This window comes from Saccopteryx bilineata, chromosome 2 (genome assembly GCF_036850765.1).
Source record: "Saccopteryx bilineata isolate mSacBil1 chromosome 2, mSacBil1_pri_phased_curated, whole genome shotgun sequence".
Classification (NCBI taxonomy): Eukaryota; Metazoa; Chordata; class Mammalia; order Chiroptera; family Emballonuridae; genus Saccopteryx; species Saccopteryx bilineata.
The window spans coordinates 344199697-344213709 of NC_089491.1; the positions used below are offsets into that span (position 1 = coordinate 344199697).

A 14013-nucleotide genomic window follows, 5' to 3' on the forward strand; every position below is an offset into this window, starting at 1 on the left:
ATTCACTTTAGATTTGAGGAGTGACTCAGCCCAGGGGTTAGGGTGGCTGTCTCTCAAAGTGTTTCTCTCTGTGCCTCCTAGATTATACTGTCTTCCTGTTACTCCAGTCCTCTCATCTCTCCCCATCTCCCAGAGTCCCGGGTGAGTGGTTGTGAAAGAGGTTTTCTGTGCAGTCCCTTTAAGAAGAATCCTGGGTCTGAGAAATCTGTCTCTCTCACAAACAGTATCCTGGCTTGTTTTGCAGCTAAATACTGTCCGTACGCCTCTTCTAGGCTCTGAGGCTGCAGGCTGGGGCTTCGATCCTGGGGCCTAGGACCCTCCCCTCTCCGCTAAACTCACTTCCTGCCACACGAGTCCCTCTGGGCTGCTGTTTGCTCCCGGGAGCTGGGCAGCCCTCTCTGCATTTCTGCTTTTCCTACCAGTCTTAGTGTGGCTTCTTCAGTGATCCTTGGTTAAAGAATCTTCTTAGTTTAGTCCAAAGTTGGTTTTTCCAGATGATGGTTCTTAAAATTAAGTTGTAATCCACTTTGGTTCTGGGAGGTAGAAGTTGGTATGTCTACCTACTCCATTGCCATCTTGCTGCTCCAAGTAATTGCTCTTTTTTAAAAAAATGACTATGAATAACCTGTTTGGTTTTTAGCAGTCTGGGTCTGGTCATTTGGTGGTTCAATAACCATGCACATTGTTTCATGCAAGCGGAGCTGGAGGTTGTGGTAGGTCTGATAACTACCGTGCCCAAGGGTGTGGGCTCCAGGGCCTGGCCTCCAGGGTCAGAAATGCGACTTCACCACTTGCTAGCTCTGCATCTTGCTGCCTCCTCTGCAAAATGAGGGCGGCAGCGACTCTACATATTCTGTAGGTCGGTTGTGAGCAGAAATAAACTGGTCCTGGCAGAGAGCAGTTTACTAATGAATCAGCAGACCTACGTGAGCATCTTTGGGAGCAACTGTAATAAAGATTTATAGGTTCTTGGCTTTGAACGGATTATATAGGCGCACAACATTTGTTATAACTGCCCCATTAGCTTCGTTTGTCCACTGACTTTTCCCACATAGATCTTCACTAATTCAATCCCAAAGAAAACAAGGGGACAGTGGCACAAGACAAAACTGGAAAAACATGGGGACCTCGTTGTTACCTTGTCAGCTGTGTGGAAAATTGGAAGCTAGTTTAACTTATTGTTTTTGCAAAAGCATCACAATAGAATACAGCAGAAAACATATATAGTAAAAAAACAACAACAACATATTCAAATACCAGTGAAGAGCTTATTAGCACAACAGTCGCTTGCCCGAACCCTATTCCCTCTTCACCTCCTTCATTCTTCTGCCTCTACCTAAAGGCTGATGACCTATGGAGACAAAGAGGAAATTAGGTACCGATACCTTTGTGGGGGCTATGTTTGATGTTTAGTAAAAATTCAGTAGAGAACTTGGGATAAGACAGAACTTTGTTTAACTTCCTTTCCTCCATTTTCTGGGTGAATTTTTGTTTGAATTGTAAATCATTCTCAGAGGATAAACCTCACAATTTTTTTCATCATGATGGGTTTCAGTCAAGCCCAGATTCTTTCTCTTATTAGCTTTGTGACATCAGAAGTTATTTAATATCCCTTAGTGTCCGTTTTCTCATCTGTGACATGGGACTAATAGCCTCTAAATCAGAGAGCTGCTGCAAGATATCGTGACTCACGGAAAATGTCTTGGCCAATGCCTGGGACATGTCCACTGCTCGTGAGGTGTGACATGTCATTACTGTCCTTTCAATTCACAAATACTTCCTGAGCATCTTTTATATGAAAAGCACCTGGCAAAGGGCACGAGTAAAATAAAAGGAAATTGTCCTACAATCAAGGGCAGTCTTGATGGCACTCAAATTCTAAGACATTCCCTAGGCCACTCTGCTCTCAACAAGGCTCAAGGACTGATATTCAAAACAACAAAAATAGGGTTTTAAAGCAAGCTGGAGAAAACCGGCTAGATTTCTACCCCAGTAATCCCTGAGATGAGTCTCTGGTTAGAACTCCACCTCGTCCAAGGGGTGGGGCAGGGTGAGATGAGAAGATGAGAGATCGGGGAATACTGAGCAGTGGGTTAGTTCAGTGGGTGGATGGGTCTACTGCACCCAGTAATCCTGTTCCACAGAATCTCCTGTCACGTCCGTGTACCTTTCAGCATAGCTGCCGTCACTTGACAGGGCCTCGATTCCTTGGCAACCAGAGGAGTCAGTCACTTGTTTTATGCTAAAAACCAGGTTCATTGCCATGGCAGGGGCTGCTACAATGACTTTTACCTCTGGCTGAAACAAAATACTGGGAAATGGAACTAACCAAGGAGACCAAACCCTAACAACTTGGTAACACCATTCTGTGGTTTGGGTTACACCCCAGAATCATTCCAGAGGCAGGAGAAAGGATGTGGGACAGGCTGGGGTCCCGACAGTGCTGTATGGGGGGGCACAATAGCATTCATTCAGTTCTCTTACATGACTACTGAATGCTGCTCTCAAGGTGGTCCACTCAGACTGAGAGGCAGTTTCAAGGTTGCCCACACGAAACTGGACACGCAGGCCATCATCATGGGATCTGGTGAAAGCTTAGGAACACCCTTCCACATGGATAAATGTCATGGTCCACAAACACATTCACCATCATCAAGCAATAATTTTTATCTGCATGTCATGAGTAAGAATACAGACACACAGAAAGGTGAGGTGATGTTCCACAGAATTGAAGGCTCCCTCCCCTATACCAGCCCACCTGTCCTACTGCTAGAAAAGTTATCAAAGCACAAGAAATTCAGAGCCTGTTACAGGCTGGCAGGGGTGAGGGGATGATACCAGATTTTGATGGCAATCCATGGTCTTTAGAACTGAAGGGCTAAAACAGAAGCCTGCAGGACCTCAAGATGCCAAGATAGGAAGTCTTCCACTGGAGGACCAGGATGGGAAGCGGGGCTCGGGGTAAGAGTGGCAGAAGCATCAGAGAAACAATACAAAGACAACACAGAGGGGCACCAGGATGCTCTCCAGAGAAAGCTGGTTTCTTTGTCTTAAGACCTCCACCGCCTTCCCTAGGCAGGGCAGTGGGTGAAGCGTCAGGGGACACTGGGCCAGACACATGGGTGGTGGAGCTAGCAGGGGGCCGTTCCTCACCCCACACCGCTCTCTGCATGGCTTTACTGCTGCTCTGCGTGGACATGAGCCTGCAGGGGGTTTCCCTCCCACAGAGGCAGACCAGCCAGGCTCTCTACCACGTCCTTCCGGATGGGCCAGCCCCAGGCCTTGAAGAACGGAGCCAGATTCCTCTGCACTTTCTCAGAGAACTTCTTTGCCCACAGGTTCATCCTGCCGGCGTTGTCCTTGGGGGTGCTGGAGAGGGCCTGGTACTCGGCAAAGAGCTGGGTGAAGGGCTCCCACCCGAAGGCCTCCTGGAGCTGGGGAGGGGGAGAAGGGGCAGGAGGAAGTGTCAGGTGTGCAAAATCAGCGGCCACATTTCACTTACGGCGATGACTGCCCCTTGACCACCCATTACCGTTGCTCTGTTGCTTGTCCTTGTCTCCCCACCCGACCCCTGCCCAGAAATACGGTCCCACTGGCTCATTCCCCCTCTTGGCCACAAAAACCTAGGCCACCTGAATCTAGCAGCAGATTTCATGAGAACCTAATATCTGAAAGGAGGTAACTACTCAATAAATGACAGTCACTGTTGTTATTATCTTTGATTAGTCTAATACCAAATGCCTCTATGTTCTTCTAGGTATGTGACAGGTGTGAGTCCGAGGGAGACAAGAAGCCCTCATGTCGTACATATTTGGGATGACGGGGGAGAAGAGGGAAACAGAGCTGAGTTTGACAGGAACTGGACAAGATGTTCAGGCAAGTTTGAGCCGCAGGACAGAATCATAGGGGCGGGCACAAAAACCCGGAACAGCAAGGATGCTTATGGCAGGAAGCAGCTTGGTACACTGGACATTAACAATGGAGATGAGGACACTGGGAGATGGAGCCAGAGGTGCCGATGACAGTCTGATGACAGGGTGCTGGTGACACTGCTAACAAGCTCCAACTTTGTCCCGTATGGAAAAGAGAGCACGCGGAGAGTGTTAAACGTGGACTGTGGAGACTGGTTTGGAAGATGGGCTGTCGGGGTCAAGACAAGAGGCTGGAATGATGTAGGAAGCCGCTGGAATAGATGAAGGAGAAGAATGGGGACCCGAGCCAAGGTCACAGCGGGAGGAATGAGGGGGCAGAAGGAGTGGTCGTTTGCCTGTCCTGAGGCCAAGGCTCAGGGTCTGATATGACAAGTGTTTCCATAGCCTCTGCAAAGTGATATTCAGGGCTCCACGGTGAGTGGGGAAGAGGGGACAGCAGAATTAGGGCTTTAACTGTCCATCTCAGTGACCACCCCCTACCATTTCAGGTCTGTGTCTTTGTAGACCCTCGGACTGACTCTATAAGAATACGGAGTTGATATGATGCAAAGTTGTCATCAGAAAATGAGTGAAAGAAAATGATCAAAAAGAGGGGCTCATCATTAACTTCTGATTTTAGGGTCTGGTCTATTTCAGCTTGGTACCTGTAGATACGTTTCCAGAGCTACCCATACGCTCCATTTCTCCAGACGGGCTCCTGTCCCCAAGTGCTCCTGGATTCTCTTCTCTCGGTTTGGAGGGCTCAGAGCAGGGTGGGCCTGCGCCCTGGGGATGCCCAGGACCGTTTCGTGCACATAGACTGACCAGAGGTTGCAGGTGGCCTCGGTGGTGTGCGGGGGGAACTCCCAGCCACACCGCTGCTGGTTGTGGCCCAGCTCGTGGATGGGGCCCCACAGACCTTTGCTTCTCATGTGGGTCTCGCTGATGAGCTCCTCTACTGACTCCAGGTGGCACATGACGGGGTACCCTGAATGCATCCAACCTGGGAACCCAGCAGGAGGAGATGAGGTGGAGGGGGCACCCAAACCCGTCTCCCTTCACCCCCTCCACTGTGCAGCTTTCCCTCACCGTCCGGAACCTCATGGTCACAGGAAAGCAGATGCGTTTCGGACTGGGTCGGAAACTGGAGCCCTTCCCCCTCCCAGCCTCTCACCCTGCAGCCACACCCTCCTCCTCACTCTGGTCCCAAGACTATGGACACACATCACATGCATTCTCGCTCTAATTCAGTGCTTCCTCTGTGTGCCTGCGAGGCTGTGATGTAATTATATCCTGTGTCTGAATTTGAAATCCTCGAGGCTAGAAGAACATCATCTCTGTACTGCAGACGTATACCCTTTAACAGAGAGAAGCGCGTCTTTTTTTTTTTAAGGATAAGAAAACTGAGGTCCAGAGGAGGATTTTCCACGATGGAACCAGCTTTTGTTATTTTTTCTTTAGGTTTCCTTCTTAAATCACTCAGTACTTGACGTAAACCTCTTCACGATCTCTTTTCATTGCCAAAGCGGACTTACACTGGAAGGAAATCTCTCTCTTTTAGCCTCTCCCTGAACCACCCTCCGAGTCATCTGAGAGCTCCTAGTACCATTGTTTTCTGAGATTGTTCCACCACCCCTGTGAACCCTCACCTTGTCGGTGTAAAGGGTTTACCTTCTCATGTGTAAACATATTTGCATCCCATCAAGATCCATATCTTGTATGTCTTTACCTTTGTTGGTACATTTATGCCTTACCCATATTGGACATTAAAAAGAGGCAAAATAGTAACAAGTATCCACTGACGGGAGCCCTTCCTTCCCGCGAGCACGCACCTGCCGAGATCTGCACGTCAGCAACGATCCTCTCAGGCCGGAGGAAGGGGAAGGGCTGGGCCGCCAGCCTGGCGACGGCCCTCATGATCTCATCCCACAGGCGGAGCACGGGCTCGGGGTCCTCCAGGGCCCGGAGGCTTGTGGTTGGCACCGTCAGGATGATGTTGTCCGTTGCCAGCTCTCCCCAGGGAGCTGGGCTGTCATGGATACGGCTCCTCCACTCCTCCAGGGATGTCTTACCTGGAACAAATATGGGGGATCTGTCAGCCACTTCCCCAACTTCCCTTGAGTTGAAACACACAACTTGAATTCCAGGAGGAGGACCCTGAAATAATGAGGTATTGTCATGCGGGTCTCCATGCTATGAAGTGAAGGACAGGCCTCCAGACCCTTCGGACCTACCCTGAAGTCTCTGCAGACAGAGAGTGGTGTTCAGTTTCCCCTGCCTCCACTTCAGCCTCCCTCCTTCTGTCCATCCATCCTCACACTCTCCTCCTTAGCAACCAGCCCCTAGCTACCATGGCATCCTCGGCACCCCCTGTTCCCTTGAGGTTCAGTCTGCTTACCCAGCTTGTAGTACGGGGCAGGTATAGCCCTCTTAATGGTGATGGACACGGGTCCCAGTTTACTGCCTCTGGGCACGATGACATAGAGAAGCCCACCCCAGAGGCAGGGCACAGACTGTGTGGTGCTGTCCATGCAGCACTGGTGAGTCACCACGGGGGCCCGGGACAGCTTCTTGGCCGTGGTCAGGTCATCTGTGTGGCAGCCAATCTGCACCTGGAGAGGTGATGCGACCATGTGCGGGAGGAGCTAAGTCCCGGCGGTGTGTGAGGGGGCTGTGTGTGGTGCTGTGTGGACGAAGGGTATTAGAAAACTCCAGGGGCTCCAAGATGGCGGCCGAGTAGGTGGGAGTTACACAACCCTCCTCTCAGGACCGAACCAGAATTACAACTAGTTATAGAGCAGTCAGCCTGAATGCCTACGTAAACACTAACTGAACAGAAGCCATATGAATAAGGATTTACAGGAAAGTCCCCATGGAGACTGGGAGGAAGGGCGGAGAGGCGAGAAGGGCTGGTCCCACCCCCTTGAGCAGGGGCTGACAGTCCCCAAGGCTATCTCTGCTGCCAAGGTCCCCCTGTAAATTCACAGGCTTAGGTCTGAGTACTGTATCTGAGGCCCCCTGTGACACCTGGCAAGCCTGTAGAACAGGCAGGACACTCCCTTCCCGGGCTGGGTAGCCCTGCCATGTGCTGGGGGAGAGTGCAGCAGCCCTGAGGTTTGGGAATGTGGGCAGCGGGCCTTCGGGCCTCACCTTCAGGCCCATGCTGGCCACACCTTCAGACAGTGAGACTTCTGCAGTTTGTCCGTTTGGGACGTAGAGCCCCGTGCTCACCCAGGACTCGTTGCTGCCTGAGAAAAGCACAGGAAAGCTGAGTTCTTCCCCAGCCAGGAGCCTCTCAGCCCTTCCCACAGGCACAGCCCCTCCCCTGCAGACCTTAACTCATCCGAACTTCTTGCTCTTACCCCTTCTAAACCCGAGCAGAATCCGACGCCCTCTTTCAAAAGTAGCCGAGAGAATGGAGCTGCCTGTTTGGGCTTCCCCAGCCTCCCCAGGTCCTACAGCGCTCCCAGCGCAGCCCTTGCTCCATACCTGGGTTGTTTCCGGGGATGTCCACGGTGATGGGGTGTTCTGAGGGGTCCAGGCTGGAGGGGCAGGCCCTGCAACCCAGCCCCTGAAGCAGCTTGGAGCAGTCCGTCCCAGAGTGTGCCAGCTCTGTGGCCAGGCTGAGCACTGTCGCCTCACAGGAGTCACTGGCCACCGGGTTTTCCCGGCTCACAGCTGGGAGGCCGACCAACCGCAGCATCTTCCTTATGAGTCGGTGCATGGACAGGTACGCAGGGACCCCCGCTGCAGGAATCTGCAGGAAGGCGGCCCCATCGACTCGCAGCCTTGCCAGCCAGCCCTTTTCCAAATTCCCAGCCCCCGGGTGCAGGACAGCCTGGAATTCCGACAGCGCCTTGCGGAAGTGGTAGCTCAGCATCTGGGGCGTGGGGGCGGGGAAACAGCCTGGCTGGAGAGTCCTAGGTAGGATGCTGAGGCCAAAGCCATTGAGGATGACATTACCAGGGAAACCAGCCAACGCCTGACGGCCCGGGTTCTGGGATGCCCACCACCAGGCCTGGCCACCGATCAGCAAGCCGCCTCCCTCAGCCACAAACTCCTGCAGCTGCTGCGCCTGCGTGTCACTGTAAGCCCCACAGCAGTAGACAGTCACACTGTCTGTCAGACGTGGCTCCAGACTGCAGTCCAGGCCGTGCTCCGACAGGAGGGTACACAGGTTTTTTAGACTTGTGTTCACACCCACTTTGCCCGTCCGGCCTCTGGCCAACCAGCGCACAGCATTGAGCAAGACAGGCCCCATCTTGGGAGCACAGAGCATGCCCTCGTGGGCAGCCAGGACCACCCGGCCCTGGCCATAGCGGGCGGCGGCCAGGAAGCAGCCCAGTGAGGCATCTAACCCCAGAGGGAAGGCCAGGGCCCCATGCACCAGCAGCTGCGAGGGGACGCCTCCCGTCTTGATATCCAGCTCTGTGAGCCCTTGCAGGAGCTCGTCCTGGTCCTGTCTGAGGTCCTCTCCACACCTGGAAAGTGACAGGGGGGACAAAAGGGCAACAGTCTGACAATGAACCACTGAAATGAGCTCACTGAATAGAGATCTCTGTGTGGGGACAAAGATGACATAGTTCAGGCCAGTCTCCTCTTTCTTACTGGTAACATTTAGGATTTTAGGAGGTAACACCGTTTACTTTTCTTTATGTCTAAGACATACTTTTTCACCTTCTTAACAATCGATGATATATGATTGTGGAATTGGCATTGTTGGCTCTTTCATGGCCTCCTCAAAGCATTCTTAGCAGATCTGCTTCTGTTCCCTGGGCCGACTTTTCCTCCAGGTGTGGCCGATTCTGTTGTCTTTCCAGACTAAATTTCTGTCTCCCTTATATTTCCCATTCAAAATCATTACAGCATTTGTATGTGGATTTTCTTCACAACGGGCATGGACGGATCCTTTGCGTGTCCTGACGCAGTGTGGGTGAATTCTCTGCGATGCTCTGGGTCCCCCAGGATCAGTCAGATTCTGTACACACGTCCGCCCACCTTCTCCCGTCATACTGAGGTCTGTGTATTGATTGCCTCCTTTCACTTTCTTATCCCCAGAAGTTCAGAGCACTAACTGAATGGCAGAGACCTGCCAGGGCCTACGAAGGTCCTTGCTGGGGACTGGTCCCTCCCCTCACTGGGGACATAAAGCTTAGGTGTCTTCCACCCGACCAATGGTGGAACACACTTGAGGGGTTCGACCCACCCCCGTGCCTGGAAGAGGGAAACTCAGCATCCGTTGGGCCTCCGCCCAATCCTCACGTCATGTTGCTGCTCTTACACTTGAGGGTTGTAGCTTCTTTTTTTTTTTTTTTTTTTTTTTACAGAGACAGAGAGAGAGTCAGAGAGAAGGATAAACAGGGACAGACAGACAGGAATGGAGAGATGAGAAGCATCAATCATTAGTTTTTCGTTGCGTATTGCGACACCTTAGTTGTTCACTGATTGCTTTCTCATATGTGCCTTGACCGGGGGCCTTCAGCAGACCGAGTAACCCCTTGCTCGAGCCACCGACCTTTGGTCCAAGCTGGTGAGCTTTTGCTCAAACCAGATGAGCCCACGCTCAAGCTGGCGACCTCGGGGTCTCGAACCTGGGTCCTTGGCATCCCAGTCCGATGCTCTATCCACTGTGCCACCACCTGGTCAGGCGGGTTGTTGCTTCTTAAGTGTCCACTCATCCACTTTGTTCCTTCTCCTACAGCGTGAGGAAGTGATGACGATTGTTCTTGGATTTGTGGTTTCAAGTTTTTTCTTTCAGTCGCACATCTGGGTGAGGGTGGTGTCGGCAGCTGCTGTGTGCCCAGTTGCACATCAGCTGCCGTCTCTCCCCTGGCCAGTGCTTGGTGGTGTAGGCTTCGGCACCAGAAGCTCCAATTTCAGCTGCTTGCTTGTCATTTTTCACTCGTTCGGTCAGATTTGGTGGAGAGGGTGAGTCCGGGATCTGAGCTTCGTTTCCCACAATCTTCACCTGGAAAGTCTACAATTGTGGATCTTGAATATGAAAACAGGACTGTGCTGCTTACAGGCTGGGAGTCCTTAAACAAAGACCTTGACCTCCAGGGGACTGCAGTGAGAAGCAAATGAGGTAACACAGAATCTTCACGAGATCATAAGCCTAGGCTGCTAGCATTCATTTCCTTCTATATAAGCACCTCCTGTTAGGTTCTGGCCTTGTAGGTAGGTAGGTAGGTAGGTAAGGGTAATAAGCTCTTGACCTAAGATTAATATTTTTTCTGAACTGTTCTTTGGGCATTAAAGTGAAAAGTGCATTTGGATCTGATTTTGCACATAAAAGTAACTGCTGTGCCCTCCCAGGTGTACCAACCAGGTGTGCAGTCAGCTCTTGCCCTTGGAGATAGGATGAGCGAAAGGATTTTCTATTGGCTTGGAGAGCCATCCCTCTCTGGGCAGACAGAGCAACCCTGGACTTCCTGAGCCTTTAGCAGAAACTGGAAGCTAGCAAACCTGCTAGGTCAGTCCAGGAGCCTCTGCCCAAGATCTGTTGGCAGGAAGGTTCACTGAATAACCTCAGAGGGGATGTCCTGTGTGGGAGGCGGGGATAGAACTGCAGGCCTGGGCTCAGTGTAAGGGCCTCCTGGACCTTGGAGCTTCTGCTGCTCTGGGCTGAGGCTGTGGCCTCGGAGATGTAGCTCCCCTGGGAGCACATTCCCTGCGTGAAGCCGTCTGTGGGCTTCACACTAGTATCCTAGGCTACCCTTTCTCTTGTTCAGGCTTTGGATGGGTAGTCATCTAACATGTAGTCACTGATATCTGTTGTGAACAGGTATTTGTTGCTCTGTACACCCATCGGACACCAAGTATAAAGCAGAAGACCTGACAGGCAACGTCACTGTGTTCATGGCGCGCTATATTCTGGTTGGCTAGACAGGCACTTGCAAGTCCACGGGTGGGCGGTCACAGACTGTGACCTTGGCCTTTAGGGAATCCATGGAAACAGTGTGGGAAAGGGAATGGAAGGTTAGTCCTGGTTTCATTGGGGGAGACTCTGCGTAGGGACATATCACTCACCTGACCTGAAGAGGGATCTTGGGCACCTTCTTAGAGACTTTGAACAGGCCTGTGTCCCCGTAGGTGTCGGTGAAGTAGATCCCAGCGACACTGGTCACCCGGTTCCCAGGGAACATGGACAGCACCTTGTCACGACCGTGCTGACTAGCCCAATACCAGGCCTGGCCCCCGATGAGCAAGCCCCCTCCACGTTTCACGAATTGGATCAGCTCTGTTGTCAGGGCTTCGTTGTAGGCATTGATGCAGTAAACCCCCAGCGCTTTTCCCGGTTCTGGCTGAACCTGTGCCTCCACCCTGGAGCCCTGCAGGATGTTAACTAGTGGTTTCAGGGAGGTATGCACGCTAACGGGGGCCCCAGGAGAGGGGCAAAGCCAGTTCACCGCGTTGAGAAGAAACCGAGCCAAGCCGGCATCCTGCAGATAGCCCTCGTGGGACACCACCACCAGGCGGCCTCGGCTGTAGGAGGACGCGGCAATGAGGACCTGGCCCTTGCCGTTCACCATCACGGGGAAGGAGGTCTCTCCGCTAAGAAGCAGTTCACACGGGACAGGGCCTTTCGGGACATCCCAGCTCGTCACTCCATTCATAAGGGCCTCAAAAGCAGCGGCAGGGGTCGTGGCCATGGTCAGTGAATGGCTGCAGAGGAAAGCGAAGACAGCGCGGTCAGAGCAGATGAAGGAAGGTGTGCGCGAGCACCTAGGACTGAGCGCACTCGGTGATGACCATTTCTCAGGTCCCCACTGGGAACCAGTGCTGGGGTGCAGCAAGTAGCAGGACAGAAGGTCCTGTTTTCATGAATCCTGTAGAAGGGGAAGGGCCATAAGTAAGCAGGGAGATGAACCAGTCAATAAAATGCGGCAATGAATAGCGGTTAGGATGAAAAGAAAACATTGCGCTATCTCTGAGAAGGCAAGGGAGGTCTTTCAGTAATCTGGGCAGCGCTAGTTTCACAGGAAAAACCAACACAAAACCCAGGAGATGAGTAATGTGTCCCGGGGACGCTGACGCCAACTCTCGACCCAAGTCTTGACTCTCGGTTTCAAAGAGGTGAGAGAAAAGTGTTTTTGAGAGAAATCACTTTGTCAAAGTCTTGACTCTCGGTTTCAAAGAGGTGAGAGAAAAGTGTTTTGAGAGAAATAGTCAAAACAGTCAGACCCGCGAAACACAGCGAAATAAAAACTTGGCGGCGAGAAGACAGAAACATCCCGATTTAGGGAAGGTTCCCTAGGAGGCGTCTGACACTGGGGGGGCGCACAGTATGCGGGGTGCTTGGCCCACCCGCCACGAGCTCGGATTGAAAACTCACGCTAGTGTTTTCCGGGTCTTTAGCGCTGGTTCCTGCACAGGAACTAATACTGGGATGCATTGGGCGGTCCGAAGGTGGCGGCCGGAGGGGCGGGACAGGGCGGGACCCAGCGGGACGCGCCCTGGAGCCGCCTCCTCGAGGTCCCTCCTGGCCGGTGGCACTTGGGGCGGTGCCGCGGGCCGAGGGGGCGATGCGGGGTGAGCAGTCAGTCTCTCTAGGAGGGTGGACCTCTCGGCCTGTGGGGATCGGGGCCTAAACCGGCTCTCCCACGTCTCGCGAGGGATCCGGGAGTGCGAGAGGGCGCTCTGCAAAGTTGCTGTCACACTGCGTGAGGAACGCAAACGCCAAGTCTCTAGTGAACCAGAGTTGGGCAAATAGTGCCCTAGCAACAACGTAACCTACGGCTGAGGGTGGAATCCGGCCGCCCGGCGTGGAATCGGGCTCACTCCCCTCTGATCTTGGTGTGCGGCGCCCCAAAACTGCCGCTGCCGCGTCACTGCTGCCCCACAGCTCCTTCGTTGAGTGCCTGCCCCCTAGTGGTCAGTACCGGCCATGCAACCTGTGCTGCGGGTGATTCGTGGGCGGTCCAGGGAATTCGGCGAGAGAAGGGGTTCAGGGGTTACACAGAAATCAGGTGCAGTGATACTGCTGCTGGGAAGGAAACGTACCTACCCCGCTGCATCACCAACAGACACGTCCACGCCGGTCTGCAGAATTTACTGCTAATGCTATGGCGTGGCTGCTGCTTGAATTTCACCCATGAGGGGTGGGCAGGTGACAGTCACGGGGGGACAGTACTGGGAGATTTGGCGCGAAGCTGACTATGCACAGTTTTGCACAGCAGATGCATGCTATTTTTACTTCGATGCAGCTTTATTTTGTTTTATTTTTAGGAGGGAAGAGAAGATACAGGAAGGAGCACGAAAGTTAGGTGATTATGGAGAAAGGGTTTCAAGCCCTTTCTGCTAAAGCGCTCTCTGGGGCTGCCATTGGTTTTACACGCACGTCATCACGCTATTCATATCAAGTTATCGGATGTACCTACTTTTAAAGAAAAGGTTCTACTGTCTCTTCATAAGCAGCATTTAAAAGCAGCAGCACTGGCCCTGGCCGGTTGGCTCAGCGGTAGAACGTCGGCCCGGCGTGCGGGGGACCCGGGTTCGATTCCCGGCCAGGGCACATAGGAGAAGCGCCCATCTGCTTCTCCACCCCTCCCCCTCTCCTTCCTCTCTGTCTCTCTCTTCCCCTCCCGCAGCCAGGGCTCCATTGGAGCAAAAGATGGCCCGGGCGCTGGGGATGGCTCCTTGGCCTCTGCCCCAGGCGCTGGAGTGGCTCTGGTCTCGGCAGAGCGACGCCCCGGAGGGGCAGAGCATCGCCCCCTGGTGGGCAGTGCATCGCCCCTGGTGGGCGTGCTGGGTGGATCCCGGTCGGGCGCATGCGGGTGTCTGTCTGTCTCTCCCTGTTTCCAGCTTCAGAAAAAATACAAAAAAAAAAAAAAAAAAAAAGCAGCAGCACTTTCTCCCACAGACACACAGTGGACCCTTCACTCACATCCTCTCTCCTGTTGGGGGGGGGGGCTTGTCAAGACCAGCCTCTTCCCAGACCTGGAGCCCATCCTCTTTATAGAACAGCGTCTCCTCCGAGGTCTTGCTGTCCAGTTCTCTCTCCTTTTTGTTTTCATTTTTATCTCCTGCTGTTTTCCTTCCTGGACTAAGATATGTATTGGTTAAGCTCCCTTCCTTGCCTCTCTGTATAGAACGTGCCGTT

At 52.9% G+C, this 14013-nt stretch overlaps 1 protein-coding gene across 4 annotated transcripts; it reads right to left on the reverse strand.

Moving 5' to 3' along the window:
• Positions 1-861: 861 nt before the first annotated feature.
• Positions 862-12730, reverse strand: TCAF2 (TRPM8 channel associated factor 2). Of its 4 annotated transcripts, none has more exons than XR_010729461.1 (9): positions 12649-12730; positions 10941-11576; positions 7401-8392; positions 7062-7159; positions 6310-6523; positions 5744-5983; positions 4577-4914; positions 2485-3434; positions 862-1351 (listed from the first exon to the last, which is right to left on the reverse strand). XR_010729461.1 is itself a non-coding variant. In XM_066262500.1 (9 exons), exons 2-8 carry the CDS (start codon positions 11561-11563, stop codon positions 3177-3179), a joined length of 2763 nt encoding a protein of 920 aa, XP_066118597.1. In that variant the 5' UTR covers positions 11564-11576; positions 12247-12319; the 3' UTR covers positions 863-1351; positions 3154-3176. The 4 variants fall into 4 exon arrangements, 2 of the variants coding, with proteins under 2 accessions (XP_066118597.1, XP_066118596.1); XR_010729460.1 differs by lacking the exon at positions 12649-12730 and adding an exon at positions 12247-12319; XM_066262500.1 differs by lacking the exon at positions 12649-12730 and adding an exon at positions 12247-12319 and having other exon boundaries at positions 863-1351; positions 3154-3434.
• Between the last annotated feature and the right edge of the window lie 1283 nt (positions 12731-14013).

Coding starts and splice junctions, on each gene's coding strand:
- TCAF2 (XM_066262500.1), bottom strand. CDS start 11,563: ATGGCCACGACCCCTGCCGCTGCTTTTGAGGCCCTTATGAATGGAGTG. Junction 5,984..6,309: donor TGCCCCGTACTACAAGCTGG/GTAAGCAGACTG, acceptor TATTTGTTCCAG/GTAAGACATCCCTGGAGGAG. Junction 3,435..4,576: donor CTCTGGAAACGTATCTACAG/GTACCAAGCTGA, acceptor CCCCCTCCCCAG/CTCCAGGAGGCCTTCGGGTG.